This window comes from Vombatus ursinus, unplaced genomic scaffold (genome assembly GCF_900497805.2).
Source record: "Vombatus ursinus unplaced genomic scaffold, bare-nosed wombat genome assembly UNPS02014941.1, whole genome shotgun sequence".
NCBI classification, from domain to species: Eukaryota; Metazoa; Chordata; class Mammalia; order Diprotodontia; family Vombatidae; genus Vombatus; species Vombatus ursinus.
Window position 1 is genome coordinate 5147793 of NW_020954719.1, and position 17661 is coordinate 5165453.

At 44.4% G+C, this 17661-nt stretch overlaps 1 protein-coding gene across 2 annotated transcripts in view; it reads right to left on the reverse strand.

Annotated features, from left to right (window-relative positions):
* The window catches only part of HDAC7 (histone deacetylase 7), a 49884-nt gene that overhangs the window by 28597 nt on the left and 3626 nt on the right, over positions 1 to 17661 (reverse strand). The window contains exons 1-2 of one of the 2 annotated variants that reach the window (XM_027844453.1): positions 3143 to 3163; positions 1435 to 1485 (exon numbers count right to left, since the gene is read on the reverse strand). Coding sequence is in view for 1 of the 2 variants with exons in the window: in XM_027844452.1 (XP_027700253.1) it covers positions 1435 to 1485 (51 nt within the window). In the remaining variant the exon portion in view is untranslated. Of the gene's footprint in view, positions 1 to 1434; positions 1486 to 3142; positions 3164 to 17661 lie in introns of those variants that run through there. The other variant, XM_027844452.1, reaches the window with a different exon arrangement.

A 17661-nucleotide genomic window follows, 5' to 3' on the forward strand; every position in this document is an offset into this window, starting at 1 on the left:
CTTACTCCTTCGTGATATCTTACCAGATCTACGGCACTTACTCTCTGTACCATTTATCTGGCATTTTCCCTATCTCCCTCATTAGTTTCTAAGCTCTTCGCCCTACAGCATCTAAATATGTGTATTAGGAGAGTGGCTTTTCTTGCTACATTTTGCAGTAGGAGTCAGGCTTTTGCTTTTCCCTCCCTGCCACTCTAGCAGATCTCAGTCCATCTCTGTCCCCTATGACTTGTCTTGGCAGATCTCATACTCACTCAATTCTTTCTGCAGATGAACCCTGTACCTTCATGTCCTAACCTGCCTGACACAGGATGGATTTGAAAGTGGGAAGCATTGGGGAGGTGATGGATGGGGCACAGGCCAAGATCCTGGTAGCTGGGGGGCCGAGGAGGGGGGAGGGAGATGGGAACATGAGACAAAGCTATTGTGAAAAGATCGCTGGACTTGAAGCTGAAAGGCTTGAGTTGGAGTTCTAGTTCTTCTACTGGATGCTAGGTGATCTTGGGCAAGTAACCTTTCTGAGCTTTATCTATAAAATGGGGATAACAATACTTACCCTTCTTTCTTCACAGGGTTATTGTGAAAATCAAATGAGACTATGTAAGTGAAAATGCTTTATTATAAAGTGTTATATATAATGCTTTGTTATAAAGTGCTATGGGGGCAACTAGGTGGCGCAGTGGATAGAGATCAGGCCTTGGAGTCAGGAGAACCTGAGTTCAAATCCAGCCTCAGATAGTTGACACTTACTAGCTGTGTGACCCTAAGCAAGTCACTTAACCCCAAATGCCTCATCAAAAGGCAAAAATAAATACAGTGCTATGTATATGTGTGTGTGTATAGATATATATATCTATACACACACATACACACACATATAAAAATAAAACATACTCAATAATATTTTGTTCTGACTCCTCCCACAGTGGCCTACTAGCAAAAAAAAAAAAATGGAACCCCAGGGTTTCAAGGAAGTTGAAGCGCAGGAGGTGGGGAATGGCAAAAAAAGGACAAATTGTACATAACCTCCTACACACGGATTAAACACATGTTCCACTCACCAAAGCCTAAACAACAGAGCATAGACAGTACCCTTTTCCTCACCTCTCGACCCTGTCCCCTTAATAGATTCAATAGAGATAAGAAGAGGACCTGTCTTCTTCCTCCATTTTGAGTGCCCTCAAATCAGGGATAAGATCTAGAATAGCCCATGAAAAATGGCTTTAAAAGCCCCACTCTTCAATTCTTCCCCCATGAAATATACCAACTTTTTCTCTCTATTCCCCTGAAGCCTAGCATCTGACTCCCACATCTCTATTCCATTCTCCCTAAAGGCTTGTCTCCCCTCCTTTCCTTGTCCCTCAGTTTCCTATTCTTCCTGTGCCCTGCCTGTTGCACTCCTCCAATTCCCCAGTCTTGAGGTCCAGCTCTTACCTGTGCCAGGGGGGCTGGGATACTGGGGGCCAGGGCTCACCTGGGTCCCATCTGCAAAGAGAGAAAGATGAGTGAGGAAGCTGCAGAGAGGAAGGTAAAATTAAGAAGGCCTTGTGCTATGTCAGGGCAGAATGAAAAAAAAAGAAGGGACCAATACTGGGGGATCTCTGGGGCTTTCTATTTACCTCAACCTCACATCAGCCTGATCTCCCACAAACCTGGAGTCTCAGACATCAAGAGAAGATACTATGCCCCTTCCTTTCCTCAAAGACAGATGTGGGCTGGGAGCAGGTTTTTCAGCCCTCTCTCCTACACATCCAAATGAGTTTCATGGGTGTAAGATCACAAAATCTAAACTGGAAAAAGTCCATGGAGATGATCTAGCCCAGGGGTTCTTTTCCTGAGGTTTATGAATTTTTCTTTTATTTGTTTTTTTGCTAGGCAATGGGGTTAAGTGACTTGCCCAGGGTCACACAGCTAGTCAAGTGTTAGAGGCTGGATTTGGACTCAAGGCCTCCAGACTCCAGGGCCTGTGTTTTATCCACTGCACCACCTAGCTGCCTCATGAACTTATTTTAAAAAATATTTTGATAACCCCATTTTAGTATAATTGGTTCCCTTTGTAACCCTATATATTTTATATTATACATTTAAAAATATTATTCTGACACCCAAGTCCTTGGCATTGTCATATGATTCAACGTCAGAAACTGGTAAGATTTTATCAGTGAAAATAACATTAAAGAAGCAGGATTACAACCTGTTTTGTCGCTGCACCCTAAGGACCATGGGGCTTTTCCATTTGGCTAGCGGCTGAAAAACTCCCTATTAGGTCAGTTCTCCAAGAGCAGGGACTGTCTTGCTTTTCTATTTGTGTTCCTAGCACTTAGAACAGTGCTTTGCACATAGTAATCACTTAGTAATTGCTTGCTTCATTTGTTCATTCATTCATCCATCCATCATCCATAAGCTTCATGAGGCTGCCAAAGAGGTCCATGACATACAAAACCCTGATTTAATCCAATCCCCTCTTTTTATGGACAAGGAACAAAAGCTGGGAACTGATTATGCAAGTAGGAAATAGCAGAGGTGAGACTGAGATTCAAACCCAAGTCCTTTGACTATAAATCCAGTGTCTTTCTGTTAGCCCATTCTGTTATCTTTCCATCTTGTACCTATCTAGTCAGAAGTTGTTTCATGAACACACAACTGTCCCATTCTCACAGCCCCTCCTTCCAATCTCTAAATCCTTAGAGTATCCCTTTCCTGAGAGAGTACTTGATCACCAGGGTGGGCAGCCAAAAGATGCTCCATCCTGAATGGTGAGATGCTGGGAGGGACCCAGAAAGGAGGGTGCTAGAGGTCTGAGACTAATAATTGGTATTAGTACAGTACATGGCACATGCTAAGTGCTTAATAAATGCTTTATCTAGAGACTAGCCACTTCATCTTCATGCCTGGAGTCTATAGGGCCCTCAAGTTGGAGCACAGCCCAAAAGTCATTCAGACTTGGCATCTGAGACCTCTTCTGAAGAAAGGAGATAAAAGACACATAGGGAACAATGAGGTAGAGGCAAAGGTCTGTGTGCTTGGGAGAGGTGATGGAGGGGGAAGGAGCCAAAGCTAGTGAAAGAACTTAAGGAAACTTAACTTAAGGAAAAGGGCAGGGATACACAGAATGGTAAGAACAATCTATCCCAGGCCCCACCTCTAACTGCAGTCTTAAACCCAGCCCCGAGGCTGAAGTCTAAGGAAAGGTTATCAGGCTGGTTGGAGAGGTACCAGTTCCAAAATTCTTTGACCAGAATGAGTGGATGTTGAATAACCTCTTGTCTTCCCCAATGTAAAATTGCTCAGCTCAAGCCTGGAGAAAGGATGAGAGAGGTGGGAGAGGTCAATGAGACTCAGGAAGGGGTGAGAGGGAATGGTCCCCTAGGTGAACATACTCAAGTCATCCTAGTATCACCTAAACAGGCAAGGGGGATATTTTAAGAAAGCCAACTGGCTAGACTGCTTTGTTCTGGTTTCTCTCTGAGCAGCAGCTACTTCTAAAGACTGAGGTCAGAGAACTCCCTGAGGGCACCATTCTACTTAGGGAATAGGGAGCTCAGAACATAAGAGGGTATAAAAACATACCTATCCTTCACTGTCCCCTCTCTTTCATTCCCCCCCACTTGTTCAGCCTCCCAAACATACCAAAAGCATTCCTGATTTGGTACTTCAACTCATACTGCTGGGTCTGTCCTCCTTGTGTATCCATCCTTCAAAGCCCAAAACCTCCTCTTTTTAGCCTTCTTTGACTACTTCATTACAAATTGATCACTTTCTGACTTCCTTTACTTCCAATAATTTTGATGACTTCCCATAGAACCATGTATCATGGGCATTTAACCATCGGTGTTGTATTGGTATTGTGCTCTTTTTAATCTGCTCCTTTTGTCTCTCCAGATTTTAAGCTTCTCTCAAATGGTGTAGGGCCAGAGGGCTACTAATAGCAAATGCCCAATAGTTATTTGTTCAAATGATAAACACACTCCTTCCTAGCCACCTGCCCTAAGATCAACATGATCTTTAGAAGTTGGCATTTTCTCTGATGATGTGAGCAGATGTCCCTCCCCATTTGAGAGTTCTTCTCCCACTCTGGAATCTACCAAGACCTCCATTTTTCCGAACAAGCTCTACCCTATCACCTCCCCAGAGAAGATGAGGTAAAAGCCCTTGGCCCTCCAAGATTCTTGAAAGACAAGCCAAATCAAATAAACATTCATCCAGTAGGAAAGGTCTCCTTAGCTCTGACTCTGCAGAGCATGGTCAGTCACCAATCAATCTCTCTCAGCTACTCCACCACTTTATCCCAGCCCAAGCACACCAGGTCAGTGAATGTCACCAGCTTTGATGCCCTGGAATTCAGCCAGATTTCCCTGAGCTCCTGCTCAGGCCTGGTAACCCCACACATCAGGTACTATGCTTTCCCTCCAGGGAGGAAAAGAATCAATGACCCTGAACTCTGAAGTGTTTGTTACTGGGCTTGAAAAGGATGTTTTCTGACAACGTAGGTTATAAACAATGCTCAAAAAAGCCCTATGTGCTGGCAACTGGAGCTGCTTTTCTGAAAGCAATTCCTGGTGAAATCATTTGGCACCTCCGAACGCTGTGCTCAGTTAGGAAGTGTGAAGCCATACTGGGACAGAAAGGGAACCCTGGCAGACACCTTTTTCCCTTTGTCACACAGGGGAGAAACAAAGGCCTGGAGTGGAAAAACAACTCATTCAAGTGTAAGACAGAACCAGAACAAAAACACTGATTCTTTATCTGGTATTGCATTTGGGATACCTTGCCCTCTTATCATCTCCAAAGAAACGTTGTTACCTGCTGTTAGGAAGAACTGAAACAATGAGCAAAGAAGGGAGTGAATGGGAATACCCAGGGAATGAGAAAAATGGAGGTGGTAGACTGAGGTGGGGTGGGGCAGAGTAAGGAGTGAAGTATGGACAGCCACCTAATCATAACAGCTTGTGGCAGAGGACTCATCTGTCTCCAAAGATCTTTCCTTCTAGCTTCCCTTCTCTTCTCCTCTTACGGAGTCTCAAAGATGAACTTCATTTTCCCTCCTTGGAGAGTTGGAATCTCAAGGTGTCTAGATCTTGCTGAGGTTGTGCCCACTGAAACACCCCACTTACCCTACAATTGGGTACCTGGCCACATAGCTACTGTACCAGACAGCCCCAGGAACTCATGTCTCATCTTGGTCTGACAGATCCAACCATACACTATAGTAGTGCCCCAAATAGCAGCAAATAGCCCCATTAGCAACATGTCTACCAATCCCAGCCCCCTCAACCCCTGTCATCATCATTCTCTTCTCCATCTCCTGATTGGTGGTCCAGCCTTCTGGCCTTAACCTCACTCACTCAGCAGAAGTGAGGAAGATATTGGAGAAAAAACACTATATTGACAGTAACATTCAGCCAGTAAGTTTCAAGAACTTGCTTATGCTTTTGGTCTCTATCTGGTCAACTGGTTCTCTTACAGGCTGTGTTCTATGCCAGACATATCACTGACTCTGCTCTCTGGTGCACATCACTAATAGCTCAGCTTCTTCCCCAGACCCCAAACCCCTAAATCAGCCACCCAGGAGGGAAGGGGCAGGGGGACCTTGGATCACAGAGGTGCTGCCCCAGTAACCAAGTGAGGGGAGAGAAAGCAGACCTAAGAGGCAAGAGTTCTGGTTCTACATCTCTGGTTGAATACTCCTTCCATCCCTCTTGGAACTTGTTTCCACTTTTTGATTGGAAGTGGAGGTCTAAGAGGTGAGAACAGTCATAAGAATTTAGAGCTGGAAGGGACCTTAGCAGCCATCTAGTACAACCCCTCTTTTTATGAAAGAAGAAACTGAGGCCCAGAGAAATTAAGTGACTTGCCCAAGGTCACACAGATGGTGAGAGGTGGGATTTGAACCCACATCTTCTGCTTTCTAATGCAATATTTTTTTTCTATTATCCCCTATTTACTCAGTAATATTTCCCTGCCAGAGCTTGGAGGAAAGCAAGAAATCTCAGGCATGAGCTGGTTTCAAGATGGATTCAGAAATCCTGTGTCCCAGGCCTGTGTGACAGTCATACAGGAAATTAAGGGATCGTCTGTGCTAAGAAAGGGGCTATTCTTCCTGTAATAGGGCAAAGGGTGGGAAGGGAGTAGGGTTAAGAAACAGATAATGACTTCTAGAAGGCTTTGTCTTTCATTGGGAAGGTTTGTTAATATTTAGGCCTAGGACTTTCACTTCTTGCTGTGCAATCTTCTGAACTCAAAAGGCCAGGAACTGCTAGGTAAACCTCTTATCACATAAAACCTGGTGGCCATAAATGGCCATTTGCCAGCTTCCTCACCACCTCAATCTGTCTGCTACTACTCCACCTGGCTCCATTTCTTTCCATCTCTGGTTCTGACTCTATGTGTTCTGTCTACTTTATCCCTCCTACTCTATTTTCTCTTCACTGCCTCAATTTTATCTTTGTTCAATTCTCCCCCCCACCCCATCCCTACCTGTTCCATTCTTCTCCCTAGCTCTGTTCTCTTCTCTATCCTCCACATTCTGTGCCTGTCTGCTCCCCCTTTTCACTCCTGATCCCTCTACAACTTCTCTCTGTGCATATCACAATAACCCTAGTGTGGATCCTCATTATCCAGCTCCAGTTGGTTCAAACTGACCCTACTTGCTTTCCTTGTCAATTATATTTCCTGTTCCTGTGCCTTGGCAAGGTGGTCTCCTCCATCTAGAATGCTTTCCTTTCCTCATCTCTGCCTTGGGCAACTCCTATCTCCCTTCAAGTTTCAGCTAAAGTACCACCTTCTTAAAGAAATCCTTTCCCAGTTGTTAGTGTTCATACCCCTCACTATGTATTTATTTTGTATATATCCCATATTTCTTTGAGAACATATTCTATTCCCCTAGCAGAATGTAAGGTCCTTCAGGGAGGGACTGTCTCACTTATATATTTGAATTCTTAGCACCTAATTAGTCTTCACATAAATGCTTGTTGGTTGGGTGGTCCCTCAGCCATCATTTCCATTTTCCACAAGTCAATGGATGTGGAAAAATACATGGTTGAAGGTTGAGAGCAGAGTGAAGATGAGGAATAGGATCTTAGAATTTAATGCTAAAGGAGGATAGATCTAGTCTAACTGTTTTACTTTATAGAGGATAAAGCTCACAATAGTCAAGTGATTTAAAGGCAAACAGGACATTTTTACCCATAAGAATAATTTTTTCATCTTTTTTTATTCTCAGAACATGTCTGATATGTAGGCACTTAATAAAGGTAAGCTCAATTTATGAGACGAATTGAAGCATATCCGCAGCAAATTAGCTAGGTGCAGCAGCAGATAGAGTGCCTGGAGTCAGAAAGATTCCTCTCCCTGAGTTCAAATATGGCCCCAGACACTTCCTAGCTGTGTAACCTTGGGCTTATCACTTAACTACATTTGCCTCAATTTCTTCATCTATAAAATGAGCTGGAAAAGGAAACAGCAAACCCTAAGAAAACCTCAAATAGGGTCACAAAGAGTCAGACATGACTGAAAAACAACTAAAAAAAAAGTACAAAATATAAGAATATATTATGAACAATTCAGAACAATTGATGAGTGATCAGTCAATTATAAGCATTTATTAAGCAACTATATGTGCCAGGCACTGTGCTGAGCACTGAGGATACAAAAAGACAATCTCTGTTCTCAAGGAGCTCAGTTTAATGGAGGTGACAACATGCAAATGCACAAAAGAGATAAAGATAGGATAAACTGGTGATAAATAAGTAGAGGGAAGCCCCTAATTTTCTGCTGAACAAGCAAGCCAGCCTTAAGGGCTCTAGTAGGATCATGGGACAGTGAAGCAGTGGGAAATATAGGGATAGGAGCAATACCACTTTTGGTGGGAGTGGGAGGGGACTGTCAGAGATATTCCCCATGTCTACCCTGGTTCTGCTGCACCAGTCCTTGAGTCCCTGATGGAACCTCAAGTTAGCGCCTTGGGGGTGGGGGTGGGAGGGCAAGATAATGATGCTGCCCACCTAATTCCACTGGTCTATGTATGCCTCCTGATTCTTTCATACTCAGTATGCAACTACTATTGTGGGGTGGTTGCATTAGTCATTAGGAAGAGTCAGCTCCTCTGACAGTGGAGCAAAACAGGGGCCGAGGGGGTTGGCATCTCATCCCACAGGGACACCTTTACCCTGTCAGCAGGAGTGAAGCATCTGGAGAGGTTAGGAGTAGAAAGGAACAGGGCTAACTACATCCATGGCAAAAGAGTAGGAGCAAATTCCAGCCCGGGAGAAGGGTCAGGCTGAGCCAAGGGAGCTAGAAACACAGCAGGCTGGGAAACTGTGGCGGGCAGGTAGGGCAACAGTAGCTTTCTCCCACTGTGGGTTGTTGTACCCTAACCCCCTGTGCGCCAGCCACCTCTGAGGCAGCCGCAATATAGTTATTTTTAGCCTGTGACACCTGGGTATTTTGCTACCTCAGGATGTCCGGTTTGGAGCCTCTTTCTGGGAATCCCACATGCTGCTGTTGTAAACAGCCCCACGAGGCCAACAGTGTCGGCTGGGAGCCTGCCCGGCCCCTTCTTTTTGCTCCCGCTTATGGTGAGTCAAACAGGAAGTGGCTGTAACCATGACAGTGGGAGAGAGAGCTCCATGGGGGTGGGAGAAAGGCCTCCTTGGCTCCTTGCCCCTTGGCATCAATTAAGCAAGTATTTATCAGTCAACAAGCATTTATTAAGTGCCTACTATGTGCAAGCCTATGTGTGAGGTCCTGGGGGGGCACAAATATAAAGAAAGAAATTATACTTACCCTCAAAAAACTTACATTCTAACAGGAGAGATAAGTACATATATAAAAATATGCAGAATAAATACAAAGTAGTTAAATACTGTGTAGTTTAGGAGGAGGGCCACTAGCAGGTCATGAATAGTAGATCAATCCTATTGGCAGCAAGTGCTGAGAGTTGCCCAGTCTGCATATGCCAGAGATGGTGAAGCTGCCAAGCCCGAGACCCTGAGCCCTAGGGGAAATCAAGATGCTGTAAAGGCTAAGGTCAGGGGCATTAAGGAGATGAAAACAGGCCAACAATGCAGTCAGTCCCAAACATCAAAAACAGGGTCCTGTGAAGGTGCTATTATTATCTCCATTTTACAGATGAGGAAACTGAGGCAAACACGGGATAAGTGACTTAACTAGGGCCACACAGCTAGTAAGAGTCTGAGGCCAGATTTTAATTTCCCCATTTCCTACCGCCCTTGAGCCACAGATTTTCCCCCAGTGAACTGGAAGATGAAATGGGGGCTGGAACAGAGGATAGGAAACACAGTGTTACTTCCTATGGGTATTCAGGATGACAGACATTAATCTGGGCTTTTTCCACGAAGGGACTCTGGACCCCACAGCCTTCTGGTGAGTATTCCTGAGAGATATCCAGAGAGTTCTTATACTGACAGAACTTTCACAAAATGGTTCTGTCCCATAAGCTAGACTTGGGGTCCCTCCTGTTCTTAAAGATCTCCAGGGGCAGTCTGCAGTCTACCCTTCTGGCACATTACAACCATGAACCGAAAAGTTTGCTGTGATGTCTGCCTAACGTGTTTACTATTTTAATCAAGTTTTGTGTGCGTGAGTGTCAAAACCTGCCCCTGGTCAAAAGGAAATGAAGAAGCCATTTTCAAAGAAGATTTGCAAACTATCAACAACCATATGAAAGGCTGCTCCAAATCACTAATAATAAGAAAAATGCAAATTTAAACAACCCTGAGGTTTCCCTTCACACTCAGCAAACTGGCAAAGATGACAAAAGGTAGAAATAGTTCATGTTGGAGGGGCACACTGATACACTGCTAACAGAGTTGTGAATTGGTCCAACCATTTAGGAAAATAATTTGGAAATATTCAAAAAAGTCACTTAACTACTAATGCTCTTTGACCCAGAGATCTACCACTTTGACCAAGGAGGTCAGAGACAGAAAGGTCTCGTGTATACCAGAATATTCACAGCAACACCTTTTTGTGGTAGGGAAAAAAAAAACAAAACAAAACCACAAAGCAAAACACTGGATACACCTTCAACCTCATCAATTGGGAAATTGCTGAATAACTGTGGCATATAAGAATGTAACAGGTCATTAGTGTGCACAGAAACATGGGAATATTTGGATTGAAATAACAGAGTGAAATAAACAGAACCCCCAAAAAAGGAAATATAATATAGAGTGATTATAATAATGTAATTGAAAAGAACAAAAAAATATTAAACTGAACATTGAGTAACTGTAATTAACAATCAGCCTTGGAAAAGAGATGAAGAAATGTACTTCTCTCCTTTGAACAGATAGGTGGGGGGATTATTGGTGCAGACTGTTGCATACAATATCACTATGTAAGGTTGGCTTTGATTAATTGTTTTTCTTTGTGACAAGACAAGGTTCATTGGGTGGGGGGGTAAGACTGTGGTATAAAAAAACAAAATAAAACTTAATTTTAAAAATTCGATATGACTATGATGTAAAAACAAAAAAAAATAAAATATATTTTTAAAAAATATGTTTAAAGCTATTCTATCTTTTTATTCCTTTCTTATATCAAGGCTACATCCACTCGCCTCTACCAGCAGGCCTCAAACGAGCCAACTTGAGGAGTGAATCCTAGGATTTGAAGTGGAGAGGGTCCTTAGAGATCATCTAGTCAAACTATTTGGAATTTATGGGACCTTACTGTAGATATGAGGAGGTGTGACTTGCTTAGGGTCACACAATCACAGAGTTGGGAGGGACTTCAAAAGCTACATTGTGGACTCATACCTGAATAAGAATCCTTTTGGTAACACTCCAGACCAATGGCCCTCCAGCCTTTGTTTGAAGACCCCTGGGAGTTGGGGAGGGGGGGAACCCACTAATTAACAACACAGACCATTCTATTTTGGGATAGTTCTAATTGTTAGGAAGTTTTTTGTTATTACAACTAGCCTAAGTCATTCCTTGTTTTATTTTTTTACCTTCCCCATGAGATTGTGAGCTGGCATGCATTATCAGACACAGTCATTCCTGGAAGCTGTTTTTCTAAATTGTTTTGGGAGACCGTAGTTGGGAAGTGGAGGGGGGATTAATTGTCGAACAAGCTGGTTCCTTTGAGTTCATTGTTCCTTCTACTACACCATGTTATCTCCTAGTTCAGGGTTGGGGAACCTGTGGCCTCGAGGCCACATGTGACCCTCTTAAGTCCTCAAGTGCGGCCCTTTGTCTCAACCTAAGCTTCACAGAACAAATCCCCTTAATAAAAGGGGATAAAACTAGGACTAAGTTATTGGCCTTGCTGATAGTACATAAATTTGCCAGGCTGAGAAAGTCCCGTGGACAATAGTACACAGTATATTAGTATATAGCCTTAGCATATTATTGAAGCTTTTTATATATTACTTGCTTTGCCTTGGTTTTTCAGCTGTTGCAGATCTCCCGGTTCCTGACTTTTTTGGCTCAGTTTTGAATCACCTGTTTTGCTCTGGACTCTATTATTTATGTCTTCTTGGCATGGGTCTGTCTACCTGGATTCTGACCACCTTCGTTGAGACCCAGATTCTCCATCTTGATGGTGCTTGCTCACAGTGTAAGCTTGCCTGATCCTTCTAGCCTAACCTTAGTTTTTCCAGTCCTAATTCCTAGCCCAGCATCCACAGTCCACTGCCTCCTCCACACCAGTATGACACTGAAACCGCTTAGAACAAAATCTTCCTACCTCCCAGATCTGTGTCTAAGAACCAACATGTTTCTAGATCTCCTTAGGGAAGATGCCTCCCACTCCCTGTCTCAAATCATAAGACAGATGTACCCTGAAGTATGCCCTAGGCAGGATATGCTGGCTAGTTAGCAAAGGTAGCCATACAACGGAAGGAGTGCTGTATTTGGAAGCTAGGTGCAAATCCCAACTTTGCCATTTTTTGCTCCCTGTTCAAACTCGGACAAGTGACTCTACCTCTCTGGGCCTTGGTTCCTTATCTGTCACATTAGGGAATTGACCTCTAATGTTCCAACCAGCTCTAAGTTTATGACCCCGACAGAGTACCCTGGGCTAGAAACACAGTTCAACAAACATCAGCTACTCCCCAACTACATGCTTCCCATCCTGCCCATGCCGACTGCACCCCTTACCCCCAACCTCATGCCGGAGGGAAGAGACATTTGTCACTGCAGGAATCTTGCTTCATCCTGGGACCTGGAAGTAGAGGGTTATGTCTGAGGCCAAGCAACCTCTCTGGGGACATGGCTCCCAGGCCCTGTGCCAGTGGTATCACACATATTCATGAGTCTATGCGTAGCAAAAAAACAATGCTGGCACTCACATTAATACCATATTAATATAATGCTGGTATGAATTATTATGGCTCTTTGTTTCTCGTAGATGCCAAAGTACTCCATCTCAAACCATAGCCTGATTTTTTTTTTCATTTCTCTGCCTATTGTTCTAAGAGATTGGCAGAGGCTGAACCAGCAATATCCTCCATATTATCTCTTCCTTTTCCTGAACCATACAGGAGAACACCATTAGGAGTAGACTATAGGGGGTTGCCTTCCTCACCTTACAGATGGCTAGACAGGGTTACTATTTTCCCTTCCTCCTAGAGTAGATGATGGCCAACCAATATTCCTAGGATGACAGGTAGCATTTTCACAGGCCTGGTCATTGCTGTTCTCTTCCTCCACTCAGAAAAGCAAAAAAAGAGCAAATCCTCTGGGTTAGTCATGCTCTCATTTTTATTCCAGTATCTCACAAACCTTTAAAACACCTTCTTGGTGTCTAATTGTAGTCCTTCTTGCTACTTAGGGCCTCTGCTACTGGCAAGAGTTTTCTTTTCCCTCCTGTCATAGTCTCAGGGCTCTCTAATTAATCAGAATTACCTGGTTTGTAAGCTCCTGAGGACTGCATTCTCTAGATCTACATTTACATACCTACGAGCTCAGCAGAGTGTTAGGCACACAGTAGACATCTAATGAATGTCTTCTGACTCTCCAGATCTCATACTGAGAAATGTTTTATGCTACTTTCAGGGCCTCTATGCTGGAAATACTTGAGACTGACATCAGTGGCCTTCTCATTTCTCTTCTGTCCCATGTTTATAACATGTTTGAGCTGGAAGGGTCTCTCTTCGGGGCTGCCAAGGAGAGAGTTGCCTAAGTGCTTGCAGAGATAGGGCTCCAAATTGGGGCCAGCAGAAGCTATTCCATTCTTGGACCTTCCCCAGAATGAGACAGCAGCCAACCTGCTTCCCAGATCCAGGTGGTTGACCCCTGGCTGACTTGGAAGACCTGCTTCATTAGGAAAGGCTGGAGGATTGGGGTGAGAGAAAATTTTGGATTCACAACAGAACTTCTGGCTGCTGACGTACCTGCTTTCCCAAGTCCCTCATGGGTGGAGAAGCCTGGCCTGGGGAACTTGGCCTAGTTCTCCCTATGAAGAAAAGCTGAGTGGAATTGTGAGTCTCTTGTCTCCAACAACCCTGTCCCCCTTCAGCATCCTTCATTCCCAGTCTAGAACACCTTCAGTCCAACTGTTTCCTTTCAAGGGTAACCTGTTTTGGGTTGCCTCTGGGAATCTGCTTATCTCTTCATTGGCAAAAGTCAAAAAGCTCCCCACATTTCCCTCCAAATCCAAGTAGAGCAATTTCTCTCCTAGGCAATACTGATAGATAAGCACAGGTGAGGGGTTCATGTTAGAAACCAGATGAGGTTCCTGAACCATTTTACAGTCTCAAAGGCCTAAAAAAGGGATTCCACACCCTCCTTTAGTCCGCCCCCCTCCTGCTTCCTTACAGGCCCTACCAAACTTTGAAATTACTGAAGTGTAAATTTCCTTCCTTCAAGGACCAGGAGAAGCTTAGGCATCCATCCCTGGGGTGGAAGGGGATAGGGGTACCAAGGCTACTTGTCAGTATCTCCACAGTGACTCACTCCCAGGTCTCAGGGGAAACACAGGGCTGGGGCAAACAGCACTTAATCTCCACCCCCACCTCCACGCTGCCAGCCTCACGTTTGCTAACTGAAACCCAAGTCGTTCTATTTTTAACTCTCAGGCTCCCCCTTGTCCGGGGCTCTTTCCCCCACCCCCAGTGCTACTAGCCCCGTCATTCTGAGAACACATTTCCGAATCCGAGACACCCTAGGTAGCTGATTCTAGGGCTTATGGGGCCTAGGCTTAAGGGACTGGAGACTCTTAGCAAAACAAGAGCATTGTAATTGTACTCCCAAATTCCCCCACCCCAGACTCTTTCCGAAACTGTAGCCCCTAGCCCACTGCATAAACCCCTGGCATCCTAGGAGTTATTTGGGGTCCTGGCACCCCAGAATGACTACTGCAGGGATGAATCTGGCTTCTTGGAGCTTTAGGAAGAAACAAAAAAAAAGGCTCCAGAGGGCTGAGTTACCTGACAGCTAAGACTGGGGAATAGTGTACCTCAACTGCACCAAGCTATAGGCTCCTATAGACAGGTCTCTGGATATTTAATCTTTCTGATAGTCTACAACTGTTGATCCCTGCTGGGTCCCTCATACCCACTCTGGGGGAGTAGGGTAAGAGGAAATGGAAGAGTATAGGAAGTCAGGGCTAGCCAGGGAAGCCCAGAGTTTATCTAGGCCCTTCATTATCACCCTAGACCCCTGCCCTATAATCTGCCAAGGAGCAAAGGGCTGATCTCACTGGGAAAGTACAGCCCCCAAAGATCAGAGGCATAGGAGATAAGCAGGTACTTGTGCTCTGTGGGGGTTGCATGGGAGGTCTGAGAATGGGAACACATTCTTCCAGCCAATCTGATGTGGGAATGAATGATACAAAGGCTGGGGTTGCTTTTGCAAGTCAAGGGACAGGGAAGTCAGGACAGAGAGTGGATGAGAGGATCTAGATGTTGAAGGTTGGTAACAGAGAACTAGGTCCAGTCTAACCCTAAAGACAACTATGGTACAAAGTAACCAACCTGCATGGGGAAGGGTATGAGACTGAAGTAGCAACAGGTTTTCACTTAATTTATGGAAGCCTTAATCAGACTAGCTGCCCCCTGACCACAGCTGCCTCACACAACTTAGGAACCAGTGGCTCAGCCATTCTCCAAACAGGAACTGAACAGCCTAGAACTGTGGTCTGACTCTGGCTTCCATCTACCCTCTCTTCTCTCTGGCCTGGAATCCTTAGTCTGGTTTGTCATTGGCCCTGTCCTTGTTCTCAGGCCCCATTCCCTCTTCCTGGCTCTGAAATTCTCTCTGGTCCTGTCCATTTATTTCCTCTGGTTGTTTCTCTTTTAGGCAATGTTTCCCATATGAGACGCTAGGTGAGGGGAAAGACCTTACAGTATCCTAGAAACACTACAGAGGAAGCAGAAATAGCCAGTCTAGGCCCAGGTGAGAGGCATATGGCGCACTGGGGCTCTATGTGGCTTGAGAGGAAGGAAGAAAAGGAGGTAGTAGGGAGGCAAGGCTAGATGGACTAAGAATCGAGTGGAGGTTCCTCAAAGTAACACAACCTCCATTCCACCATTCAACCAATTCAAAGGACCCTGGATACACATTACCTGGGAAAGGAGGCTCATGAAGGACAGACAAGATCCAATTATTTACCATGAGAACCAAGCCTTATCTAGTCTCTCTCTTCCTTTCATCTGGCCTGCACCTCCTCATCTTCAGCCTAAAGCTTGTCTCCCCAGATTTCCTCCTTAACCTGAACTAAATAAATCCCTCAGCCTCATCCTACAGCCTGGCTCATGAGGTCTTTGAGAAGGCAGCTCATTTCATATCCTGAGACAAGGCCCCTCATTCTCTCCATCAACTTCTCAGGACCTAATAAGGAGCATCATGACTGCATGTGTGCCCCATGCCAGCTCAGCCCATTAGTTAGATGTGGCCAGAGTATAAAAAGGACTGGGAAGAAGGTGTGAAGATGGATGCTTAAATATACCCCGAAGAGAAAGGCAGAAAACATCGGCAACAGTAGCTCTGAATGAGGGAAAATAGTTTGAGCTATGAGTTTTCATAAGGTTCCTGCCTGCCAAGCATCTGATCTGTCCACCAACAGCTCTAGGTTTCCCCTGGGAAGGGATGAATTAAAAAGCAATCTGGGTCTAAAGGGGGAAGCAATGCCAGAGAGTCTGAGATGAGATGAGGACAGCTGTGGAGCATTGTACAGAGAGCCCAATATTGGCATCATCACTGTGATGGCTACATATGCACATACACAGATACTAATTCAGGCTCTGAGTAACCTTTGGCAAGTCATTTAATCATTTTCCTCACCTGTAAAATGGAGCACTTATAGCACTTACTCTAACTTCCTCACATATAAAGTGCTTTGTAAACCTGAAAGGTATCTAGGTTGGTACGGTGGATAGAGAGCTGGGTTTGGAGTCAGGAACACCTGACTTTAAATCTGGCCTTAAACACTTACTAGCTGTGCAATGCTGGGCAAGTCACTCTACCTCTTTGCCTCAGTTTCCTCAACTGTAAAATGGGGATAATAATAGCATCTACATCCCAGGGTTGTTGTGAGGATCGAATGATATAATAACTGTAAGGCACGCAGCACAGTGCCTGGCACATAGTTGGTGTTTTATATATGTTTATTCTCTCCCACCTAACCCCATATCCATGTCAATCCTCTTACTTATTAAAGGTAGTATTATTCTCTTCTCAGCCCTGCCACTAACTATTTGCATAAGCCTGGGCAAATCATTTAATTTCTTTTGGTCTAGGTTTTCTCATCTGTGGAAAGAAAGGCATGGATTATATGATCTCTAAGGTCCTTTCCAGCTTTAAAATCATGAGTCTATGATTACACATTCTTACACTTATGTATACATTCTACAAATAGGCACACACCTGGACCCTCACACATTTTACATGTGTACAAATCCCTCAGAGATCTCACTATATACCCCAACACACACTACATACATGTGTACAATGCTCATTCATATAACTAACACAATGAACACACAAGGACATGTATGTACCATGTACATGCACGTACCACCCCAGCATTCCCCCACATTCCAACCAACATATACTTGAATCTATGCATGTTTATATGAACACTGGCACAAATAATATATTACTTGCATACACATACACATATACACACATTGGTCTGAATTTATTCTGTCACTTGGCACTGGTCCAAGACCTGAGTCATTTCATTCTACTGATGCTCTATCCACCCCAACTGCTCTAGTTAGAGAAACATACCTGCCCATCTCCTACTTTATGGCAATTTAGAGTTAGTTGACAGAGGAACTCAGCAAGAAAATCGGGCTTAGAGATGGAGACCCTGGTGGTCCATTGAGTGCTTTTGCCAAAATTATTCTTATCTCAGCTTAGCAATCAGGATGGGGAGGAGGCAAGAAGACACAAAAAAAGGTGGAGGAAGTAGGGACTCTGGCTGCCTGAACTCCCTCTTAGCTACCTCTTTGTTGGGAAGAGTTGTCCCCATTCCTTGATGATGTAAGTCCACATTTTATGTTATCTAGCTCCTCTCAATCTTACCCCTACAATCCAAGGAGAGAGAGAAGCCTGAGTGCAGCAGAGCCCACCTGACCATTGCTTTCCATTCCCACCAAACTCCTAACCCTTCCTCTACCCTAAACTCTTGGGCATGCTCTTCAACCTCTTTTTCTAGGGTTCCCAATATCATATGTGTGACTTGAGGGAT